This window comes from Phyllobates terribilis, unplaced genomic scaffold (genome assembly GCF_046119375.1).
Source record: "Phyllobates terribilis strain yellow unplaced genomic scaffold, ASM4611937v1 Scaffold_7__3_contigs__length_470593459, whole genome shotgun sequence".
NCBI lineage: Eukaryota > Metazoa > Chordata > Amphibia > Anura > Dendrobatidae > Phyllobates > Phyllobates terribilis.
The window spans coordinates 299,518,129-299,544,315 of NW_027362767.1; the positions used below are offsets into that span (position 1 = coordinate 299,518,129).

Here is a 26,187-nt window from a genome sequence, read left to right on the forward strand (position 1 = left end):
GCTTGGATACCCAATAATTATAAGGCACAGAGGAATCAGGGAGGATGTTGGTACGGTCAGCAAGGTACTCCCTCACCATCTTCCGAAACGTTTTCTTCCTTGGGAGAATACCCCGCGCCTCGGGGCCTGTGCGATGGGAGGGTCTGAGAAAACTGTCCCAGAACTTTGACAGTGTTCCCCTGCCTCTGCTGCATTGCATTTGTGTCTCGCTTGCCTGTACTTCTTGGTTGTCCAACGAACTGTGACCTCTGCCGTCAGCGTTTTCAGATGGGAATTTTTTAAATAATTCCGCAACAAGGGCCTTCTTGTACTGCCCCATTTTATTAGGCCTGTCCTGCAAGGGAATAAGAGACAGAAAATTCTCCTTGTAGTGTGGGTCTAGAAGTGTCGCCAACCTGTAATGACTGTCCCCCAAAATTTGGACTACGCAAGGGTCACGGGAAAGACAGCGTAACAAACTCAGCCATGTGTGCCAGACTGCAAAGAGGTAAGACTTCCGTGTCCTCACCAAGAGGACGACTGACCATGCTCTCCTCCTCATCCTCTTCCTCCTCCTCCCTGTCCTCAGGCCATCAACGTGAACAGACGGTATGACAGTTGTGCAGGTAGTACCATCTATAGCGCAGGAAACTAGCTCCTGTTCTTCCTCCTCCTCCTCTTCCTCATTGTCATCCAATCCACGTTGGGATGAGATGAGGCTGGGCTGTGTGGAATCACCCTGTATGGTTCCTTGCTCCATCTCATGGTGCTCCGCCTGCAATGCATCCTCTTTAATTGTGAGCAGAGAGCGTTTCAGAAGATAGAGATTCAGGATGGTGATGCTAATTATGGCGTCATCGCCGCTCACCATCTTGGTGGCGTCTTCAAAGTTTTGGAGGATAGTACAATTGTCTGACATCTATTTCCACTCCTGAGGTTTTATGTGTGGAGTCTGACTTGAATACCGACGGCCTTGTTGATGCTGGTAGTCAACAACTGTCCTCTTCCGCTCACAAATCCTTCCCAACATCTGCAATGTAGAATTCCAATGTGTGGGGACATCGCAGATCAGTCGGTGAGCTGGAAGCTGCAAACGCTGCTGAAGCACGGCAAGGGCGGCGAAAGCTGTAGCTGACTTTCTAAAATGGGCACACAGGTGGCGTACTTTGACAAGCAGATCCGACAGATCCGAGTAGGTTTTGAGAAACCGCTGAACCACGAGGTTAAGCACATGGGCCAGGAATGGTACGTGTGTGAGCTCGCCTCACCTCAGAACCACTACCAGGTTCCGGCCATTGTCACACACGACCATGCCTGGCTGTTGGGTCAGCGGTGTCAGCCACATATCGGCCTGCTCTTTCAGAGCTGTTCACAACTCTTCAGCGTTGTTCGGTTTGTCACCTAAGCATATTAGCTTCAGCACAGCCTGTTGCCGCTTGGCCAAGGCAGTGCTGCAGATCTTCCAGCTTGCGACTGATGTGGTAATTTCAGAGATGGAGGCTGAAGCGGAGGAGGAGGTGCAGGAGCTGTAGAATGTGGGGGAAACCCTGATTGACCCAGGGCCCGCAATCCTCGGCGTCGGGAGGACGTGTTCCGTCTCAAGGTCCGACTGGGTCCCAGCTTCCACTATATTAACCCAGTGTGCTGTCAGCGAGATGTATCATCCCTGCCCACATGCACTTGTCCATGTGTCCATGTTTAGGTGGACTTTCCCAGTAACTGCATTGATGAGGGCACGTCTAATGTTGTGGGACACGTGAATGTGTAATGTGGGGATGGCACACCGGGAGAAATAGTGGCGGCTGGGGACTTAGTACCGAGGGACGGCTGCCACCATCATGTTGCAAAAAGCTTCCGTCTCCACGAGCCTAAAAGGCAATATTTCAAGAGCAAGCATTCGCAAAATGTGTGAATTTAGTACTGTGGCCTATGGGGCGTTGGCTGCGTATTTGCGCTTGCGTTCCAAGGACTGGGGTAGGGACAACTGAACGCTGCGCTGGGACAAGGACGTGGACGTGCTTGCTGATGGAGCTAGTTGAGAGTGTTCAACGACAGGTGGAGGGCGGGAGGCATCTTGGCATGCGCCATGGACAGGGGTTTGGCGTGCACGCACAACAGCGGAACAAGCAGTGGTGTCACTTGCAGACAGTGTTGCAGGACCCTGGGGTTCGGCCCACTTAGTCGGGTACTTTGCTTCCATGTGCCTGATCATGCTGGTGGTGGTCAGGCTGCTAGTTTTGAAACCCCTGCTGATGCTGGCCTGGCAGGTGGTGCAAATGGCCTTTTTAGGGTTATCTGCAGAGTCTTTAAAAAATAACCAGACTAGGGAAGGCCTAACAGTTGTACTGGCAACTTCCGTCATGCTGGCTTTACGAGGAACGCTTTTCCACCTTGTGTCTGCGGCCACCACACTGCTTCTTCCTGCCTGTTGTGGTGCTACGCCTCCCTCCCCCTGTGTGCTGCTGTCCTTACTCTGTATGTCCCCCTGTCAGGTTTGGTCAGTTACTATTTCATCCACCATCTCGTCTTCCACTTCCGCACCCTGGTCCTCCTCCTGACTTTCTGGCAATTGTGTCTCATCATCATCATCATCCACCTCTTGCGACAGTAATTGCACTTTCCCACCATCGCCTTCATGTGACCGTGGCTGCTCCAATATTTGGGCATCGCTACACGTGTTCTTCTCTTGACTCGCTTGAAGCTGGCCGGGCGAGAGGCCCTCATCTACAAATGGAAAAGTGAACAGCTCTTCGGAGTGTCCAAGTGTGGGATCAGTTGTCTCCGGGCACTCGGCATGCTGGGAGGAAGGAGGATCAGGGTGAGGCATATGCGGTCCAGACTCACGGCTACTGAGACTTGACCGTGTGGAAGACAGGGTGGTGGTGGTGGTGGTACCTAAGTGACTGGAAGCATTATCTGCTATCCAACCAATAACCTTTTCACACTGCTCTGTGTTCAATAGTGGTGTTCTGTGGTCCCCTAGTAATTGGGACAGGAAGGTCGAGCTTGCCCATGGCCACGTCCTCGGCCTCTGCATGCACCATCACCATCACGTCCACTTCCCCATCCCTTGCCACGCACCTTGCCCATTTTTCGTTCACAAGAAATGGCTGATTTTGGAACGCAGTTATATGTGATACGTCTGACAGAGAACCACAATTTTAAATAGCAGGCCTGTAATTTACTAATACTATTCCTCACAGACACCTGGTGTGAATAGCTTGACCGACACACTGCAACAGAATGAAAATGGAAGAAATGTCTGATTTTCTAACACTCTTATAAGTGTTATGTCTGACAGAGAACCACGGTTTTAAATAGCAGGCCTGTAATTTGCTAATACTATTCTTCACAGACACCTAATATGAATAGCTTGACCGACACACTACAACAGAATGGAAAAGGAGGCCAATATTTTCCACTTTCAGTTTAAATTTCTGGATTTTTATTGCTGAAATATGGAACAGATCTGGCTTTTTTCTGCAGTGAGAACAAGCAAACGGAGCACTCTATATTGCTTTTTAATCAAATAACCAGGATTAAGATGAAAAAAAAAATTTCCCTGGCCCCTGATATCTGGGGCTATGTCTACAAATATCTGTAAGAACAGCAGCAGCAGGAACGTTCAATGGACCCTCTTGCACTATATGCACTGCAGTCTGCCACATACACTGCCTGCCTGCCTAATTCCTGCTATCACCACTGAATATATGCAGCTGGATTAGTCCTCAGAAGGACGGTTAGTTCAGATGGATATATATATATGTTGTGAAATACCTATACTAACAGGACGTTCAATGGACCTTCTTGTGCTGTATCATGCACTGCAGTCTGCCACATACACTGCCTGCCTGCCTAACTCCTGCTATCACCACTGAATATATGCAGCTGGATTAGTCCTCAGAAGGACTGTTAGTTCAGTTGGATATATATATATATATATATATATATATATATACATACAGTACAGACCAAAAGTTTGGACACACCTTCTTATTTAAATATTTTGCTGTATTTTCATGACTTTGAAAATTGTACATTCATACTGAAGGCATCAAAACTATGAATTAACACATGTGGAATTATATACTTAACAAAGTGTGAAACAACTGAAAATATGTCTTACATTCTAGGTTCTTCAAAGTAGTCACCTTTTGCTTTAATGACTGCTTTGCACACTCTTGGCATTCTCTTGATGAGTTTCAAGAGGTAGTCACTGGAAATGGTTTTCACTTCACAGGTGTGCCCTGTCAGTTTTAATAAGTGGGATTTCTTGCCTTATAAATGGGGTTGGGACCATCAGTTGTGTTGTGCAGATGTCTGGTGGATACACAGCTCATAGTCCTACTGAATAGACTGTTAGAATTTGTATTTTGGCAAGAAAAAAGCAGCTAAGTAAAGAAAAACGAGTGGCCATCATTACTTTAAGAAATGAAGGTCAGTCAGTCCGAAAAATTGGGAAAACTTTGAATGTGTCCCCAAGTGCAGTTGCAAAAACCATCAAGCGCTACAAAGGAACTTGCTCACATGAGGACCGCCCAAGGAAAGGAAGACCAAGAGTCACTTCTGCTTCTGAGGATAAGTTTATCTGAGTCACCAGCCTCAGAAATCGCAGGTTAACAGCAGCTCAGATTAGAGACCAGGTCAATGCCACACAGAGTTTTAGCAGCAGACACATCTCTACAACAACTGTTAAGAGGAGACTTTGTGCAGCAGGCCTTCATGGTAAAATAGCTGCTAGAAATCCAATGCTAAGGACAGTCAACAAGCAGAAGAGACTTGTTTGGGCTAAAGAACACAAGGAATGGACATTAGACCAGTGGAAATCTGTGCTTTGGTCTGATGAGTCCAAATTTGAGATCTTTGGTTCCAACCACCGTGTCTTTGTGCGACACATAAAAGGTGAACGGATGGACTCTACATGCCTAGTTCCCACCGTGAAGCATGGAAGAGGAGGTGTGATGGTGTGGGGGTGCTTTGCTGGTGACACTGTTGGGGATTTATTCAAAATTGAAGGCATACTGAACCAGCATGGCTACCACAGCATTTTGCAGCGGCATGCTATTCCATCCGGTTTGCATTTAGTTGGACCATCATTTATTTTTCAACAGGACAATGACCCCAAACACACCTCCAGGCTGTGTAAGGGCTATTTTGACCAAGAGGGAGAGTAATGGGGTGCTATGCCAGATGACCTGGCCTCCACAGTCACCAGACCTGAATCCAATTGAGATGGTTTGGGGTGAGCTGGACCGCAGAGTGAAGGCAAAAGGGCCAACAAGTGCTAAGCATCTCTGGGAACTCCTTCAAGATTGTTGGAAGACCATTTCCGGTGACTACTCGTCAAGAGAATGCCAAGAGTGTGCAAAGCAGTCATCAAAGCAAAAGGTGGCTACTTTGAAGAACCTAGAATATAAGACATATTTTCAGTTGTTTCACACTTTTTTGTTAAGTATATAATTCCACATGTGTTAATTCATAGTTTTGATGCCTTCAGTGTGAATGTACAATTTTCAAAGTCATGAAAATACAGAAAAATCTTTAAATGAGAAGGTGTGTCCAAACTTTTGGTCTGTACTGTATATATATAGATATATATATATATATATATATATGTTGTGGAATACCTATACTAACTATGAAGAAGCAAATCTCTCCCTGACACAGCAGCAGTTCTCTCTACACTGTCTGATCCGGAGTGACTGTGACGAGCATGGCTGCGCCAGGTCTGATATAGACCTGATGATGCTGAGCCAATCACTGTAATGCCCACAACCAACATGGCTACAGCATTACAGTGTGTGGCAGGCAATCCCTGCATGTTGATTGGCTCCCGCCCGAGCAACCCAGAAATACTCGCAGAGCGCCCAGCTCGTTGAGCACAGTGAGTACCGAGCAGTGGCGAGCACATTCACTCATGACTAGACCTGACCAGATATCAAAAGAGTGATGAGATCAATATTGCTGATTAGAAGGCATTTCTCCTAATTCTTAGGTAGGATCCATCCCCACAGCCTTAAACCTGTCAGTAATTTTATAGGGCAACCAGAGGTAGTTATGTAAAGGTCATTGCTCAACAATTAAAATAACGCCTATATGTTCCGAATCCATTGCTTCATTGCAGAGAAATCCTTATTTTTATCCATATGTAAGTTAGATTGCAAGTGCACTGGGCGCTGTAATGCACTTGTAGTCCATGGCTCATCTCCAGTTCTCCCTGACAATCCTATCCCCGGATGCTTGATTGATAGCGGACTATGTTGTTTTTACAATATTGATTTCATTGTTGGACAATGACCTACATCACTATTTCTGGTTGCTCCCAAAACATTGATTACAGGTTCTCGTTAAAGGAAACCTGTCACCGGGTTTCCCCAATAAAAACTATGGCCACCACCTTTAATGCCTCTTTTACAGTATCCTAGCAAGATTCATACAGTGTCATGTAAAAGTTTGGCCACCCCTAGTTAAAATTACTGTTATTATGAACAGTTAAGCAAGTTGAAGATGAAATGATCTCTAAAAGGCCTTAAGTTAAATATGACACATTTCCTTTGTATTTTAGGCAAAAAAAATTATATATTGTCATCTTTTACATTTTAAAAATTACAAAAAGGAAAATGGGCCGATGAAAAAGTTTGGGCACCCTTGGAGATTTGTGTGTTCAGATAACTTTGACCAAGGTTTCAGACCTTAATTTGCTTATTAGGGTTATGGCTTGTTCACTATCATCGTCAGGAAAGGCCAGGTGATGCAAATTTCCCAGCTTTATAAAAACCCAACCTCCTCTAACCTTGTGCCAAATAACAGCAGCCATGGGTTCTTCTAAGCAGCTGCCAGCACTCTGAACATGAAAATAGTGGAGGCCACAACGCAGGAGAAGGCTATAAGAAGATAGCAAGAATATTGCTTCAATTCCTCCTCTCTCGACAAGTAAAAGAGGAATTGAAGGTGGTGGCCATAGTTTCTAATGGGAAAACTTAGTGACAGGTTCCCTTTTAAGCTTTGTTGAATTAAAACAACATTTGCTGTACTTACCTTTCTGTTTGCTTACTTTCCGCACAGTCATTGCTGCTTGCCTTTTCTGATATTCAGAAATTTCAAATCCTAAAGAAAAGAATAGGAGATAATTTTAGTCTTTCCACAATCATAATGCCCCTCAGCATATCGTAAATTTAAAGAAGCGCTCATATTGACTTTTTTCCCAATAAACATGTGTAAACGTTCGTACAGTATAAGTGTGTCAATATACTCACCATCGCCATCTTCTCCGGTGTCCGGGACGCTCCGGTCCTGTTCTGAGTCATACGATACCGATTCAGATTCCGGATCACCCTATGCTCTATGCATGAGCTGTAAGTCACTGTTACAATGAAAGTCTATGGGGTCTCATTCTTACACTTACATTGTAAGAGCCACTTCTGCGTCACAAAGATCACAGTGTGAACTGGGCAGTCTGAATTTCTGGCACATGAGTCGAAAGAGGAGCGACTCTTACTAGAGAAGATGGCAATCTGTGAGTATATTGACACACTTATACTGCACTAACATTAATTTATTTTATTCACTCATATAGCACCATTAATTCCACAGCACTTTACAGACATAATCACTGTCCCCATTGGGGTTCACAATCTACATTCCCTATCAGTATGTCTTTGGAGTGTGAGAGGAAACCAGAGAACCCTGCGGAAACCCACGCAAACACACGGAGAACATATAAACTCCTTGCAGATGTTGTACTTGGGATTTGAACCCAGGACCCAGGCGCTGCAAATCCACAGTGCTAACCACTGAGCCACCGTACTGTACATTTACACATGTTTCGGGAAAAAAATTGATGGAGTTTTTCTTTAATATAATATAAATTTCAGTGGCTGTGAAGTATAATTAACTGTATGTGCATATGGAGTATATCATGTCTAAGGGAAGTATCTTGGAAACATTGTGAATCAATAAAATTGTCCCTAAAGGTGAACATATTCTTTAATTTATTTGTATTAACATGGTCTTTTAAGACTAATACTAAAAATATCCTATGATCACCTACAACTAAATAATGTTGACTATTGAAAAGAATGTTGTAGTTATAGGAGCCTTACCCCCCCCCATAGTTATTTAAAATAGGTCTCTTGCATTATGAAAGAAGCTATTCGCAAGTATTACAGGTAGGTGCCTTATCAGTCAACGTCTGCCCCTTTAACAAGCCTTACAACATGTCAAGGGATAAATGCCATGAAGCTCATCTACAGACGGCCTGTTTCTGAGTGTTTACCCCTCATCAGTATAGCGCAAATGACAATGGCCTTGAAGCAAGGGAGTACTGGTGCTCCTTAACTATTTAAGAACTAGGGAATTATTGGTTTTCCGTGACGAGCTGTAGTTTTGAATAACATCATTCATTTTGACAAAACAGAGTACTGAAAAACAGGAAAAAATCCAAGTGGTATGAAATGGTACAAAATGCAAGAGGAGGAGAGGGTTGTTTTTATGGCGTTCATTGTGCGGTAAAAATGTTCTGGAAACTTGATTGTCCAGGTCAGTCCAATGATAGTAATACCAAACATGCATCGTTTTTTTTCTATTTAAGTGATGAAAATGCTTTGTGTTGCCATTTTCCAAGACCCGTAACATTTTTATTTTTTTTGTTGATGGGGCGCAGTGAGGGCTTGTTTTTTGCATGGTGAGTTGATATTATTATCGATATCAATTTCATGTACAGTACATACGATGCATTGATTGCATGATAATACATTTTGGTGGGAGATGACCAAAAAAAACGCAATTTTGAGGCTTTGATTTTATTTTCTCTTCACGGTGTTCACCGTAGGGGTTCATTCCATATTTTCATAGATTAGGCTTTTACAAACACATTTGTTTTTGCTTTTCTTCTCTTTAATTTTAACAGGGGAAAGGGTGGTGATTTGAACTTTTATATATATATTTTTTTACTCTTTTAGTCCCCTCTGGAAACTTGAACCTGCGATTGCTTGTATTATATAATGCAACACCACAGTATCATTTTTTGTCTTTTTATCTGTATTTATGTTCACCACTATCAGCTGTGAATACAAGTACCGATAACTTAAAGGGGAGTTTTTTTATATAAATATCTCTTAGATGTTTCCCAGGTTTATTACTTTATCTGTAGTTATTGTTATTGTTCTACCTCGTCTTCCCTCAAAAGCATTTCTGCTTTTAATGCAATAGAAAAGTGAGTAATTCATTGTAATTGTCCTTTCACTGTAATGATTCTTCTCCCTAGACTGTTTCTTCGTGCTGTATATTTTGGAGCATTATAATAATCAGAATATTTTAAAGTTGTACAATAGCACTGCATCTATGGTACTCATCCTGTAACCGCAGCTATAAAGGTTTTCAAATTAATCAGGTAGTAAAAAAATGATGTGTTTGAAAATTGAATCATGTTATGTAATGTGTTAAATTCTATGATTCAAACGAGTATAGTATTGAATTAAGACTCAGAAATATAACCACCCACACAACGAAATCATGTTCAGCAGGCAGTTACATAGAAAAAGCAATTCACAACCAACTACAAGAATTACAACATACTAAAGTCTTAAGCTAATAGAACATATTAAGTAAGCATAAATTATTGGCAAAACATTTTTGTACCGGTTTTGAACATTTTCTTCCCCCATTTAGAGGATTTATAAATAATAAATTAGGGATTTGCATAAGAGTTAGAAAAACACTCACTGTAACCTTATGTACATTCTGATAATAACAAAAATCTTTGTAAATAATAGAAATTCAAGAATTTGCAAACTAGCTTGCAGTGTTAGCCATTTTATAGATTCATGTTTTCCATATCTGTAATATGGATCCTATATCCCAGCTCTATGTGTTATGCAACCCAGGGAAAGGACGTGAATAAGGCTGCTTCTAAAGGGTTAATCTGCAAGAGGAGAACATAGCTGCTTCTAAACCACAACACCAGCAGCAGGAGAAGTAGCTGAGTAGAAGAATGTGGCAGTGTTTCCTATGTTAATGTTTTTCTAACATCATAAAAAATATATATTTATATCCAACAAGAGATCAGCAGAGATCTATCTTGTGTTTACATGCTGTTTACTCATACCCCATACCTCATAAAACTAAAATAATACTGAGAAAGTTTATAGACTTTGGCCAACTCAAGTCTCCTTTTCTTAAAAGGCCAGACTTTTAATCACTAAATTAGAGAGATTTTTTTATTTTCCTAATTATACATACTTAAGAAAAACATGGGCCATAACTGTACTAATGAGAGCACCTATTGATATTCCTAACAAAACTGTGAAATAAACAAAAGTAGCATGCACCACATGTGCTGCAATGTCATGATATCGCATGGCTTACTAAATAAAAGCTGTGTCCAGGGTGCTGGTAGGTAGTAAGAAATTCATTGTACTCTGGTCCAGCTACCACAAAGTACCAATGTGACCACTGGACCACAATCCTGCATATTGTTTTGCTTAAAGAGGTTGTCCACTACTTTTACATTGATGACCTTTCCTCAGGATAGGACATAATGTCTGATCGGCCGGGGTCTGGCACCCGGCACCCCACCTATCAGCTGTTATTGGTGGCGATGGCCACCAGTTGGAAGTACTCACTTGCCGAGCTGCTCAGACTACTTGTAATGGCTGTCGCAGGGTACTACACATTCACCTCCTATTGATTTGAATAGGAGGCGGATGTGCAGCACCAAGCCTCGGCCACTTTAAGCAGACGGAGCAGCTCGGCAAGTGAGTACTTACAGCCAGCGACGGTGGCCACCACCAATAACAGCTGATCGGCGGGGTGCTGGGTGTCAGACCCCGGCTGATCAGACATTGATGACCTATCCTAAGAATAGGTCATGGATGTAAAAGTAGAGGACAACCTCTTTAAGTCTAGTCCACAGTACAGAAACATTCAGATACTTTTTTTGTCTTTATAAAGGGTCTGTGTAAACTATTTTGCTATGTGCATGATTCTTAACAGCTGTCTCACATGACTTTTTAACATAAGCCATTGTGCATCCTACAGATGTTTTCTCTTTGTATCTCTTTGCAACTGACGCGCCCCTGGGCCTGTGTCGCGCTGCGTTGCGCACGCGGGAGCTTACCCGGAGCCGGATCTGTTGAGGGTTGTAGTCTCGTGGCGGTGATCCGGTCCGTGCCCAGGGAGTCAGACTAAGTGGCGCTGTTTTAGCGGTAGATGTTGGACGACTACGCCACCCGTTGAGTGCAGCCAGGGAGCTGCTGCTGCAGGGCAGACCGCTGAGGCCGGTGGTAGGATTGTGCAGCGTGATAGTATAACCCCCAACGGGAGGGGTATGGCCTCAGGGCAGCCGACGTGGATGATGGGGGTAGCAGGAACCACTCGGAGACGGTACTGTGTAGTTCAGGGTCTTTACTGGTGACAAAGATAGACCCTCCCGGAGTACTGGCTAGCGATTGGGGCCTGGTCAGTCCTTGAGCAGATGGGATCTCCCCTGGCCAGGCGGAGTTGTAGGCCTCCCAAACTAACGATACTCTTCTGGCTACCTTGCTAGAGGCGGGTATAAGTAGCCCACGTCCCTGAGTGTACCGTGTGGTGCTCACCCGTATGGCCGGTGACTCGGGGCCTTCGTGTTTCTGGGCCAGAGGACCTGCAATCCCCTGCCGGTCGGTTTCTGCTGCTGGATAGGAGTTAGTCCCCACAGCCTCGGACTCCGGGTCCGGTGATAACTTCTCAGTCAGGGCGAGCTCTGCAGCTGCCAGCCCCTGACTCCTTGTAACACTGCTCCCACAGAGCTCCTGTTGTTTCTTCCTATATTTGCTTCTTTTCTCTGCTTCTTCTCTACTCCCTCACCCTGCCTCAGCCCTAGGTTTATATAGGGGAAGTTCTTTCCCTCCCAGGACTGGGCAGGAGGTGTGGCATGCATAGGATCCCCGACCAAGAGACCTCCCACCTGCTCTCAGACATAACATTGCTGTTACTGTGGAAAGCCAGACCCCTGGGGTGCCACATTCCCCCCTAGTGAAATTTAGTACTCCGGGACTAAACATATTTTAGAAAAACATAACAAGATATAACAATAACAATAAAGAAACATATAAAGGTGGTCACGGCATGTCCGTAACCGGGTGCAGTCTTTGAAGAAAGCAAGGTGTCCATTTCACCAAAACAGGGAGACGTAACCAGGTAGGGGTCTGTCCTGCCCCGAGTCCTTAACATTCTTTAGTCCGTCCTGGGTTACGCTCCAACTATGTACAAAGGATTCCCGGTAAATCCACCAAGGACTCCTAAAAATAACTAGAAACACATAATTATACACAAGCAACAATAAACAGGTAACCACAAATAAAACAATTTATACACTTCAAATCCTCCAACGTGCGGGTAACTGGCCCCTAGTGGCCCTAGTGGACCTACGGAGCTGACTGTCTGGCCCTGAACTACAGGGTGTAGGAGCTGTTAAGGGTAAACTGGGCAGCGGTCTACGGGCCCTTTGGCTCACTAGGGATATGGCAGGCTCACTGCAAGCAGAGGGTTGATCCTCCTGGTCTGCTGGTGTGGGGTCTTCTGCCTCCTGGACCGGCTGTTCTTCCAGCTCTACCTGTTGCTCCGTAGGTGCTTGGGATGCTGGTTGGAGGAAGGTGAGTACGGGTACCACAACTGCACCATTGACTTGAGTCCAAGACCGAGGGAAGTCTCCGAGCACAGTATTAACCATGTCTTCCCTTTCCTCTACGGGTCGAGGGTCTTCTTGTTCCTCTTCAGGGTTCCATAGCTGTTCGGGACACTTCTTCAGGTGATTCCGGGATACAATGGTTGTGGTTTCCCCTCCGTCTTTACTGATGGTACAGACCTTTGGGTTGTCGTGGCTTGAGGGCAGTACGGTGTACGGGTCCTTCTCCCACTGGTCGTCCAACTTGTGGAGCCGTCTTTTTCTCTTCAAGACCTGCTCTCCGGGTACCAGGGGAACAGCGGGAGCATACTGGTTGTAAGTTTTCTCTTGTCTTTCCCTAGCCTGACAGAGACTTCGCTCCACGCTCTCCTGTACTCTCCGGTACTGCTGCTGCCTCTCTGTGTCCCAGTCTGCTTCTGGTGAAGTGTCCTCAGGTGTCAGGACTCCCATTTCCAGGTCAACAGGTAACTTACCAGGTCTCGCCCTCATTAGGTAAGCCGGGGTACAGTTGGTGGAACCTACCGGGATGTGGTTGTATAGGTCCACCAGATCGGGCAGCTTCTCAGGCCACAGACTGCGTTCTTCCAGGGGCAACGTTTTCAGAAGATCCATTACCACCTGGTTCATTTTCTCACAAAGTCCATTAGTTTGCGGATGATAGGGTGTCGTCCTTATCTTCCGGCAGCCATACAGAGTGCAGAATTCTTGGAAGACCTCCGCTTCAAAGGCAGGTCCCTGGTCTGTCAACACTTGGTCCGGGTACCCGTGTGGACGGCAGAAATGCTGCTGGAAGGCTCTCGCTGCTGTTCGAGCTGTTAAGTCCTTGACGGGGACGACAACCAAGAACCGGGAGTAGTGATCCACGATGGTTAGTGCGTAGACGTAGCCACTTCTGCTTGGGGTCAGTTTTACATGATCCAAGGCTACCAGTTCCAACGGCTGCCGGGTGACGATGGACTGCAGGGGAGTCTTCTGGCTGGCACGGTCCTTCCTTCTTAGGTTGCACGGGCCACAGTCTCTGCACCACCTCTCGATGGTTCCCCTCATGCCTACCCAGTGGAACCGCTCGCGCAGCAGGAACTCCAGCTTCTTCCATCCGAAGTGTCCAGCCCCGTCGTGGTATGCCTCCATCACCATGGCTGCGTCTCTTCGTGGCACCACTACTTGCCAGATTAGTTCATGCGTCCGGGAGTTAACCATTCTGCGGCACAACTTCCCCTTATAAAGGAACAGTCGACTCTTCTCAGCCCACAGTTGCTTGGCTTCCTCCGGAGCGTCTGGGTCAAGGCGAGCCTCTGGCCGAGTCAGCATCTCCTTCACCAGTCGGACGGCAGGGTCACTGTCTTGCGTTTCCTCCCAGTTGTAGTGAGGCAAGGGGTTAAACGTAGCGGCTTGCTTACTCCTTACCCGGTGGGAATACTGGATAGTCCCATGCCGGTGGAACGCAGGGAGTTCGACTTCTTCCAGTCCCTCTGGATCTTCTCCTACGTCCGGTAGGTTTGGCATCCTGGACAGGGCGTCCGCGTTGGTATTGGAGCGTCCTGCCCGGTATTTGATTGTGAACTCGTAGTTGGACAGACGGGCCATCCATCTCTGCTCTAGGGCACCGAGTCTTGCTGTGTCCAGGTGTGTCAACGGGTTGTTATCCGTGTACACGACGAACCGGGAAGAAGCGAGGTAGTGCTTAAAGCGTTCGGTGACTGCCCACACCACTGCCAGGAACTCTAGCTTAAATGAGCTGTAATTCTCAGGGTTTCTCTCGGTGGGTCGCAGTTTTCGGCTGGCGTAAGCGATTACTCGTTCTTTCCCCTGCTGGATCTGGGACAGCACGGCTCCTAGCCCGATGTTACTTGCGTCGGTGTAGAGGATAAAGGGCTGGCTGTAATCCGGGTACGCCAGGATTTCATCCCCCGTGAGGGCCATCTTCAGCTGGCGGAAGGACTCCTCTTCCAACTTCTCCCATCTGAAGGGCGGCTTCTGGTTCTTGGCCTTCCGGGACTGGCCTATCAGGAGGTCCTGCATAGGAGCTGCCTTTTTGGTGAAACCGGGGATGAACCTGCGGTAGTAGCCTACCAACCCGAGGAACTGCCGCACTTCCTTTACACTGGAGGGACTTGGCCATTCCTTAATTGCGGTGATCTTATCAGGGTCGGGAGCCACTCCGTCAGCGCTCACCACGTGTCCCAGGTACTGCACCTTTGGTTTCAGGAGGTGACACTTGGAGGGTTTCACCTTTAGGCCGTAGCTTGCCAGAGCTTCGAACACTTCCGCCAGGTGTTTCAGGTGGTCCTCATAAGTCTTAGAATATACGATGACATCGTCCAGGTACAACAGGACCATCTCGAAGTTTCTATGGCCCAGACAGCACTCCATTAATCGTTGGAAGGTTCCTGGTGCGTTGCAGAGTCCGAACGGCATGCAGGTAAACTCGCTAAGTCCCATCGGGGTGGTGAATGTGGTCTTCTCCCGGTCCGCCTCTGCTACAGGAACCTGCCAGTAGCCACTAGTGAGATCCAAGGTAGAGAAGAAGTTAGCAGATCTTAAAGCAGCCAAAGACTCCTCTATCCTTGGTAAGGGGTACGCATCCTTGTGTGTGATACGGTTGATTTTCCGGTAATCTACACACATCCTCATGGTGTTGTCTTTCTTTTTGACTAAGACTAGTGGAGCTGCCCAGGGGCTACAGCTATCCCTGATCACCCCAGCCTCCTTCATGTCTCTAAGCATCCCCTTGGCGTGTTGGTAGTGTGCAGGGGGTACGGGTCGATACCTCTCTTTTATGGGAGGATGGTCTCCCGTGGGGATGTGGTGTTCTACCCCCTTGACTCGCCCGAAGTCTAACGGGTGTTTACTAAACACTCTCTCGTACTCTTGAACCACCCGATAGACTCCCTGTTTCTGATGTGAGGGAGTGGAGTCAGTACCCAAATGTAGTTGCTGACACCAGTCCTCCATTGTTTTCTTAGAGCCGTTACCTTCCTCCGGGTGAGATGGAGGCAAGGGTTCCACAGATTGTATAGCATTTTGGTTAATGGTATATAATTTGGCTAGCGTGGCATACCGGGGCAGGTACACTTCCCTCTTCCCGATATTGATTATGCGAACGGGCACCCTCCCATGGCGTACATTAACCACCCCCCGTGCTGTCAAGATGGTGGGCCTACTGTCTGAGTAAACTGGTTCTACCATTGCCTGGTAATCTCTACCTCTCAGACCAATAGCTGCCCGGCACCAAATCATCATTTCACTTTTTGGGGGCATGGCAATAGGGAAAGGGTCACACATTCTCACGCTACCAATCTCACCGCCGGAGAGTTCCACCTGTTGCCGTCGCATCAGTGCCCGGATCTCTTTTTGGAGCACTCGCTGCTCGCCGGAGCTGGCGTTCTTGGCAACCTGCTGTAAAAGGAAAATCACCTCTGCAAGACAATTTTCAATTACATTAGTTCCTAGAGTTATCTTTGGGTGACTGTCGTGTTTGTCAATGTCTACAATGATCAGTCCCTGTGCTGCCAGTTCAACTCTACCAATTTTAATGGTCACCTCTTTAAATCCGATCTGTGGCACGGGCTGACCATTGCTGGCGATGATACTCAAGTCGTCGTCAGGGTAGCAGGTAATATCCGAGTCATTCCAGTACTGCTTGAAGAGCACGTACGGGATGGTGGTGACCTGTGACCCGGTGTCCAGTAGGGCACTCATAGGAATGCCATCCAGTACCACAGGCAAGACTGGACGTCCTCCCACATATTTGTCGCGCCAGTTTGATGGGCCTGATGATCTTTTTCCTAGGGGTTGGCCCTCTACCCTAGGTTGTGCCAGTTTAAAGGACAGTACCTTGCCATATGTCCGGGTTGATTACAGCGGCGGCAGATGGGTCGTCCGTCCTCGTTGTATCGGTCGCTGGGTCTTCCTCTGGCCGGTGGGGTCCTCCTTGGTCGACGCCACGGGATGTCCTCCGGTCCGGATGCCAGCTGGATCTTCCCTGGAGTGGAAACCTGTAAAGACTGCACAGTTCGGGTTAGCGCAGCAACGCTTTTAGCTAGCTCTTGGACCTGATGGTGCAGGTCTGGAGCCGAGTCATTGTTCAAAGCCTGCGCATCAGCTCCCACAGGCCCTGCCGACAAGGGCGCCGCCTCCTGGTGGTAGGTGGTAGTGGGGCATCTGTGGGTCACAACGCCACCTGGTGCCGGTTCTCGGAGCACCCGGATGGCTCTGTCCTTGAACTGTGCAAATCCCAGATGAGGGTCCTGTAAGGCCATTGCCCGCAACTGGGTTCGGTGGGCATTGCAATATAAACCCTCTATAAATTGTTCAGTTAACAGCCTGTCCTCGTCTCCCACGCCGTCAGGGTCGGTCTGCTTAATGGCTCTCAGGGCCTCTTGTAGGTTCAGGGCATAGTCCCTTATACTCTCATGTGCCCGTTGTTTGCACCCGTAGAATCTAAGCTTGATCTCGGCTGAGGTGCGGGTATCAAAGGTGTCCCTCAGCCGGGTTAGTATCCCTGCGACAGTCCTCCCCCCAGGTGGCCAGGACTTTACCTCCCTTTGGGCTGCCCCGGTTAATTGGGCCACCAGGATGCTTACTTTTTGCTCTTCTGTGAGGGGGTACACCTGGAAGAGGCTATCCAGTTTTTCTCTAAAGTCCTGCAGGGTATGTGACTCCCCTGAGTACTGGGGTAGCCAGGCTGCCCCCGGGATATAGGGCATGGTGAAAGGCATGACCGCAACAGCGGTGGCGCTGGCGGGGGTTGGAGCGGTGAAGCTCTCCTCCGTATCCGACATCCTTCTCCCCCCTAGTGGACCGTGGCCTACCTTGCGATGATCCTCTTCCGTAGGCCGCGGCTCCGCAGTGGATCGTTAGGGTTGAGGACCTTCCGTCGCGCTCCTGTGACGTCGGCGTCTGCTGGGCTCCTTCCAGGACTTTACGCAACGTCCGGACGTGAGGCGGGGCTTCAGTTCTCGCGCGTTTTCGGAGTCCACGCCCCTCTTCTTCCCGCGCGGCGTCCTCAAGATGGCGTCCAATGGCGGGAAAACTCCACGGATGGCGGGAAGAAGGCCGAAGATGGCGCCGGATGGCGGGAAAACTCCACCGATGGCGGGAAGAAAGCGGAAGATGGCGCCGGATGGCGGGAATCTTCACCACGGGTAAGTTTTCACAGTCTTTTTCAGGCACGCAGTACCCGGTGGTTGCGGGCACGAGATCCTGCCGACTACACCAAAAGTTGACGCGCCCCTGGGCCTGTGTCGCGCTGCGTTGCGCACGCGGGAGCTTACCCGGAGCCGGATCTGTTGAGGGTTGTAGTCTCGTGGCGGTGATCCGGTCCGTGCCCAGGGAGTCAGACTAAGTGGCGCTGTTTTAGCGGTAGATGTTGGACGACTACGCCACCCGTTGAGTGCAGCCAGGGAGCTGCTGCTGCAGGGCAGACCGCTGAGGCCGGTGGTAGGATTGTGCAGCGTGATAGTATAACCCCCAACGGGAGGGGTATGGCCTCAGGGCAGCCGACGTGGATGATGGGGGTAGCAGGAACCACTCGGAGACGGTACTGTGTAGTTCAGGGTCTTTACTGGTGACAAAGATAGACCCTCCCGGAGTACTGGCTAGCGATTGGGGCCTGGTCAGTCCTTGAGCAGATGGGATCTCCCCTGGCCAGGCGGAGTTGTAGGCCTCCCAAACTAACGATACTCTTCTGGCTACCTTGCTAGAGGCGGGTATAAGTAGCCCACGTCCCTGAGTGTACCGTGTGGTGCTCACCCGTATGGCCGGTGACTCGGGGCCTTCGGGTTTCTGGGCCAGAGGACCTGCAATCCCCTGCCGGTCGGTTTCTGCTGCTGGATAGGAGTTAGTCCCCACAGCCTCGGACTCCGGGTCCGGTGATAACTTCTCAGTCAGGGCGAGCTCTGCAGCTGCCAGCCCCTGACTCCTTGTAACACTGCTCCCACAGAGCTCCTGTTGTTTCTTCCTATATTTGCTTCTTTTCTCTGCTTCTTCTCTACTCCCTCACCCTGCCTCAGCCCTAGGTTTATATAGGGGAAGTTCTTCCCCTCCCAGGACTGGGCAGGAGGTGTGGCATGCATAGGATCCCTGACCAAGAGACCTCCCACCTGCTCTCAGACATAACATTGCTGTTACTGTGGAAAACCAGACCCCTGGGGTGCCACACAACTGTTTCTAGAAGCTCCCTCCTCATCATCATCCTCAAACATTCTCATAGTCAGCAAATGTAACATGATCCATCAGTGAGCTGAAAACCTGTCTTCACTGAAGATAGATTTCAGCAATGAATTTACAGCATTTTTCTCTAGCAAGATAAATCATAGTTTCTCATTTTCACTTGTACTATTTATTTATAAAGCAAAAATGAAACTTTTTAAAGTGGACCTATCACCACCAGGGTATTTGTATGAAACAAGAGTAGACTAAAATATAAAACCTTTCTTTAATGTGTATAATTAAAAAAAGTAAAAAAATCTTCTCTAATTTAGTGACTAAAGGTCTATCCTTTTTTAAAAAACAGACTTGAGCTGGCCAAAGGTTCTAGACTGTCTAACTAATATTCCAGTTTTGTGAGGCATGGGTAGAAGGAAGAGTAATCAGCATGAAAACACAAGGTAGATTTTTCCTGCTGTCTTAACTAATGTAATCATGTTTTTAATTGAAACTAGAAAAACATTAACATAAGTAAACACAGTTACAACCTTCTTCTTAGTATGGAGTGGCTGCAGCTATTGTTTTGAGATACTTAGACAAACCCTTTAGAAGCAGGCAAGTCCTCTTATTGCAGATCAACCCTTTAGAAGCAGCTGCATCCTCCTCCTTTCTAGAGACTGCATAATATACAGAGACATCTTGATTAGTGTTGAGCATTCCGATACTGAAATATCGGGTATCGGCCGATATTCGCGGTATCGGAATTCCGATACTTAATTCCGATACTTTTACAATATCGAATACCGGAATCGGAAGTTCCCATAATGCCTGCGCTCTGCAGTGTCTCTGAAGGATGACAAGCTGGATGGCAGCGCTCAGCTGAGATCCAGCCTGTCATCAGAATGCCATCCCAGCATGGGAGAATTCTCCTGATCGTTTAAAAGCCGGCGGGCGGTAAAAAGCTGCCGGCTTTTAAACAATCACACAGCTCCATACTGCTTCCCCGCAGCCTACCACCCCGATCCTCCGCTCCCCTCGCCACCTCCCATCCCGATCGTAAGTTAGGACCGGGCGGGGAGCGCAGCACCAAGGAGCGGGGAGCGAAGGACCCGGGCGGGGAAGCCGGCAGTGAAAAGACTTCACCGCCGGCTTTCCCGTTCTGTGCTGCGCTCTCCCGCCGGTTATTTCAAATGAACAGCTGAGGTATCAGGTGATGCTGATCAGCTGTTCATTTGAAGTCGCCGCGGTGCCCTCAGAGGGTTCACGTGAGTTCATGCTTGACTGCATTGCATGAACTCACATGAACTTTCCCACGGCGGCACAGGTCAGCCTCACCTCCCAGACGATCAGCCCGTCATGATTGGTGTGTGTGGGTGTCTGTGCGCTGTGTCTGCGAGTGTGTGCGGGGTGTCTGTGCGTGTGTCTGCGAGTGTGTGCGGTGTCTGTGCGATGTCTGCGGGTGTGTGCGTGCAGGCAGACATAGGCCGATGTGACACTACTACTCCCATCGGCCTATGTCTGTCCCCCGTCCACTCGTGCCAGCAGGATCAGCTCGATGGGAGCAGTAGTTCCCATCAGCCTGATCCTGCTATTTAAATTGCCCTACTGTGTCCCCAATAAATTTTAAATACATTTCATTGGTGGCCAGTGGTTACCTAAAATAAATTAGTTTATACATTACCTGTCCCCGCCGATCGCCACCTAAAATAAAGTAAAAAATAAAAAAATACACCTATACTCACCTAGACACCTAATTCCCCGAAGCCATCGATCTCCTGTAATAAAATATAAAATAATAAACCACAACCTTATCCTTACCCCTCCGTAGTAGTCTACGAGTGTCCCACGATGATCTCCAGTTTAGAGCAGCCACATAGAATGTGACCGCTCTGAACCGCCGCCGCCGCTAGAATGACGGGGCCGTAAAGCAGCCCCGTCATTGCATAAGCGGGTTCGCCGGAGTTCAGGCAGCGCTGCTCCGGTTAGCTCCTTTACGGCCCTGCTGTATCGTGAGAAATTCCCACGGTACAGCAGTGCCGTAAAGGAGGTCTCCGGAGCTGCGCTGCCTGAATGCACTCCGGTGACCTCAGTCAGTGGCTCCTGCTGCCGGGAGCGGACGTGTTCCCGGCAGTGTGAGCTTACAGCAGCCATGCACAGCTGTCACCATCTCCAGATGTGACAGCTGTGCATGGGAGATCAGCGCAGGAACGTGGACAGGTAACTATTTTTTTTTAGTAAACTAAGAATTAAATAAAATGGTGTGTTTTATTTCAAATAAATTATGTTTTTCTGGGTGTAGTGTGTTTTTTCTTTTTAACACTTTGTAGGTTAGTAATGGGGGTGTCTTATAGACGCCCATCATTACTAACCAGGGCTTCATGGCAGCTGGCGCTGACATGAACCCCACCACTATTACCCCCTGCCACCGCACCAGGGCAGCGTGGAAGAGCGAGGCTAAGTGCCAGAGTTGGCGCATCCTATGGATGCGCCATTTCTGGGGCGGCTGACGGCTGGTGTTTCTAGCCTGGGAGGGGGCCAATATTCATGGCACCCTTCCTGGGCTATTAATATCAGCCCCCAGCTGTCCGCCTAGCCTTTGCTAGCTATTAAATAGGGGGTACCCCACGTCATTTTTTTGGGGGGGGGGTCCCCCATTTTAATAGCTATTAAAGGCTAGGTATTCAGCTGGGGGCTGATATTAGTAGCCTGGGAAGCTCCGTGGGTATTACCCACTTCCCAGGCTTCAAACATCTGCCCCAGCCGTCTGCTTAACCTCCGCTAGAGCCTAAAATTATGGGGGATCCCACGCCAATTTTTTTTTAAATAAATCCTTTATTTTAACACTAAATGACATTTGAGGAGTTAATAAAGATGCAGTCCCTAAATTATTATTTATTTTTTAATTAATTTTTCCCAAAAATTTTGACGTGGGCTTTGCCATATTTTTGTATGCCAGCCAGGTACAGCATCCAGCTTCTATGAACGCGCCATTTTCCGGGGTGGCTGCGGACTGCAATTTTCACCGGGGGGGGCAGAAAGCTTGGGCCTCCCTGAGCTGCAGATTCCAGCCCCCAGCTGCCTAGTTGTACCTGGCTGGACACACAAATAGGGAGAAGCCCCACGTATTTTTTTTTTAAATTATTTCATGAAATTCATGAAATAATAAAGAAAAAAAGGGCTTCCCTATATTGTTGTGTCCGGCCAGGTACAAATAGGCAGCTGGTGGTTGGGCGCAGCCCGTTCCTGCCTGCTGTACCTGGCTGGACACAAATATAGTGCGAAGCCCCACGTCAATTTTTTTTAAATTATTTCAGGAAATTCATGAAATAATTAAAAAAAAATTGATGTGGGGCTTCGCCCTATATTTGTGTCCAGCCAGGTACAGCAGGCAGGAACGGGCTGCGCCCAACCACCGGCTGCCTATTTGTACCTGGCCGGACACAACAATATAGGGAAGCCCTTTTTCTCTTAATTATTTCATGAATTTCATGAAATAATTAAAAAAAAAATACGTGGGGCTTCGCCCTATTTTTGTGTCCAGCCAGGTACAACTAGGCAGCTGGGGGCTGGAATCCGCAGCGCAGGGAGGCCCAAGCTTTCTGGGCCCCACCCGCTGCAAATTGCAGTCCACAGCCACCCCGGAAAATGGCGCGTTCATAGAAGCGCCATCTTCTGGCGCTGTACCCAACTCATCCAGGGCCCTGGTGCGGTGGCTCACTGGGTAATAAAGGGGTTAAGGCCAGCTTGGCATTATCAGCTGGCCCTAAGCCCGAAATTCATGGGGTCACGCCAATATTAGACATGACCACTATGAATTTCTAGTAAAGTATTTAAAAAAAACACAACACCCAGAAAAAAGTCCTTTAATTGAAATAAACACACAATTCTTTATTGTTCTAAATTAAACTCTACTTACCATCACGCCCATTCCAGCTGAAGCCAACGATCTCCTGCAATAAAAGTAAAATAATAAACCAACCTCATCCTTACCTTTCCATGGTTCCCACGACAGCTTCAGCTCTGCTACATCGAGATGACAGGCTGGACCGCAGCAGAACGCTGCCATCCAGCCTGTCATCCCGCAGACACTGAGAAGCGCAGGCATGCTTGCGCTCCTCAGTGTCTCTCTGTGACGGCATAAAGATGAGCCGAGGTCATGTCCAATGAACTCGGCTCACCTCATGCACGTCACTGACAGCGTGGGAAAATTCTCCTGCACTCAGCGCTTCAGCGTGAGAATTTTCCCGCGCTGTCAGTGACGTGAATGAGGTGAGATCATGTCCAATGAACTCAGCTCACCTCATGCACGTCACTGACAGCGTGGGAAAATTCTCACGCTGAAGCGCTGAGTGCAGGAGAATTCTCCCACGCTGTCAGTGACGTACATGAGGTGAGCTGAGTTCATTGGACATGAACTCGGCTCATCTGGATGCCGTCACAGAGAGACACTGAGGAGCGCAAGCATGCCTGCGCTTCTCAGTGTCTGCGGGATGACAGGCTGGATGGCAGCGTTCTGCTGCGGTCCAGCCTGCCATCTCGATGTAGCAGAGCTGAAGCTGTCCTGGGAACCATGGAAAGGTAAGGATGAGGTTGCTTTATTATTTTTCTTTTATTGCAGGAGATCGTTGGCTTCAGCTGGAATGGGCGTGATGGTAAGTAGAGTTTAATTTAGAACACTAAAGAATTGTGTGTTTATTTCAATTAAAGGACTTTATTCTGGGTGTTTGTGTTTTTTTTTTAACTTTGACTATGGGGTTAGTAATGGGGGTGTCTTATAGACGCCTCTCCATTACTAACCTGGGCTTGATGTCAGCTGGCATTATAAGCTGACATCAACCCCAGCCCTATTACCCCACTGCCACCGCTACAGGGCAGTGGGAAGAGCGAGGCTAAGTGCCAGAATTGGCGCATCCTATGGATGCGCCATTTCTGGGGCGGCTGACGGCTGGTGTTTCTAACCTGGGAGGGGGCCAATATTCATGGCACGCTTCCTGGGCTATTAATGTTAGCCCCCAGCTGTCTGCCTAGCCTTTGCTAGCTATTAAATTAGGGGGGACCCCACGTCATTTTTTTGAGGGGGTCCCCCATTTAATAGCTAGTAAAGGCTAGGTATTCAGCTGGGGGCTCATATTAGTAGCCTGGGAAGCTCCGTGGGTATTACCCCCTTCCCAGGCTTCAAACATCTGCCCCAGCCGTCTGCTTAACCTCCACTAGAGACTAAAATTAAGGGGAACCCCACGCAAATTTTTTTTTAAATAAATCCTTTATTTTAACACTAAATGAAAAGTGCAGTAAGCAACACTGTCACTGTACTTCATATATATGTGACTGACATGTTTCTATCTATCTAATCTATGTGTGAAGCTCTATTCTTTCTGTTCTAAATTGTCGGGTACCGGTGTATGCCGCTGATGAATTGCCGGCTTTTCATGTAATACATTCTACATTATTCTTAGTTGTTTTACTTCATGTAGAATTAACCTACAAGGAAAGAAAGGGTTTATTTTCATTCCGATATTTGTGTCCCATTGACTTGCATTGGTTTCCGGTATCGGAATCGGCGATATCCGATACTTTTTGGGTATCGGTCCGATCCAATCCGATACGATATTTCCTGATATCGCAAGGTATCGCTCAACACTAATCTTGATACATGTCTGATAAATAACATAATTCTGTATGAAGTAAAGATTGATCACTTGGTGGAAGGTGAGGAAAGATTTTATTTGCATTTACTTGGCTCACTACTTGTTGGGATGCAATCGTGAATTAATTCACCACATTTGTGATGATGCACTTTTAGTTTGGACTTAATACTAAAATTTAATTCTAGTGACCAGCGACTCGACCAAACGGTGAATAGATAATTAATCTGTTCACGATAAATCCTGATTAGAGCTTAGAACAAGCCTCCATTTACCATTTAAATGCATTATGTATGCATGTGTGTTCCTCCCCCCATAGCGTCAGCACTAGTGTTGAGCGAGTATGATCTATTAACCCTTTCGCCGAGTATGCTCGGGCCGAGCTCCGAGTATTTACAGCTGCTCGGTGATATGTTTGAATCGCTCCCGTGTGCATGATTTGCAACTGTTTGACAGCTTTAATACATGTGAGGAATGTGTAAGAAATAGACATTCCTCACATGTATTAACACTGTCAAACAGTCGCAAATCATGCACACGGGAGCGATTCAACCATATCACCGAGCAGCTGTAAATACTCGGAGCTCGGCCCGAGCATACTCGGCGAAAGGGTTAATAGAACATACTCACTCAACACTAGTCAGCACCTCTCATAGAATCTCAGCAAATTTTGAGTTTAGGGTAATGAAAGTAAAACATGCATTCTATTAATACTAGGGAAAATCATCTGATTTTCTTATGATAGCTATGTTAGAAAACTATTTAAATATACTGTCATACCTTTTAGAGTTTTCTGTAAGTGTCGAGTACATTTAATTCGCTGCAGTCCTGCAGGCTGTTTTTGATTGCTAGTCGAAGAATTTTTTGATAAAAGTTATTTATGAGAATTGTAATTTTTACATGTTCCTTAATTTATTACTAACCTGACCACCACAGAGTTTTGCTTTTCACATACGTAAAAAAGAATGCACGTTTTCTACTTCCATTAAACATTTTTGTTACTATAGTGTTCTAAATGATGTTTACACCTGCGTAAAATCTCCATGATGGTCTTTGGCCATGTTCAAATATTATTTTTAATTCAAAGTCACTAATGTATCTTTCACATCACACAGAGCACATCATTTTAACTCTGCAGGAACTTAGTTTCAACTTTTTTGCAAAATAGTATTATGCAGAGCTGACACGTAAATATCGGCCCCAGGCTTGTTCACTACAGATGAACTACAGATGATCTTACCAATTTTCTCATCTTCCTGCACCATCTTTCTTTCTTCCCGGAAGGCACGCAGCCACCTCAGCTTCTCCTCGAGCTTCTTGGCAATATAAAGGTGCATTTCCTCAGTTTCCTTGTTATGTAATTTGAAGGCATTCTTCACACTCACATTGAAGTCTTCATCTCGACCATCATCTACCTCTATGACTTCATATTTATCCATGTCCATTCGACCCTTGTAGTACAGAATATCCCTTCGGATTAGGTCCTGTTGGCAGTACAAAACAAGGTTACCAGAAGGAACTATTTGGTGTATATAATAGTATGCATTTGTAGTTGAAGGTGTATAAAGTGTTATGTTACACGTATGAATAAAACACAATATAAGTTGTTCTTCTGCTTTTCCAGAATGTTGGAAGAACTACAGTGGTGGCCAAAAGTATTGGCACCCCTGCAATTCTGTCAGATAATACTCAGTTTCTTCCTGAAAATGATTGCAATCACAAATTCTTTGGTATTATTATCTTCATTTA

At 47.0% G+C, this 26,187-nt stretch overlaps 1 protein-coding gene across 2 annotated transcripts in view; it reads right to left on the minus strand.

Moving 5' to 3' along the window:
• Positions 1-26,187, minus strand: part of ARHGEF9 (Cdc42 guanine nucleotide exchange factor 9) — a 587,846-nt gene that overhangs the window by 33,910 nt on the left and 527,749 nt on the right. For both annotated transcript variants that reach the window (XM_073641046.1, XM_073641047.1), the window contains 2 exons: positions 25,679-25,922; positions 7,018-7,086 (listed from right to left, as the gene is read on the minus strand). In XM_073641046.1, the coding sequence (XP_073497147.1) occupies positions 7,018-7,086; positions 25,679-25,922 (313 nt within the window). The remainder of the gene's footprint in view (positions 1-7,017; positions 7,087-25,678; positions 25,923-26,187) is intronic.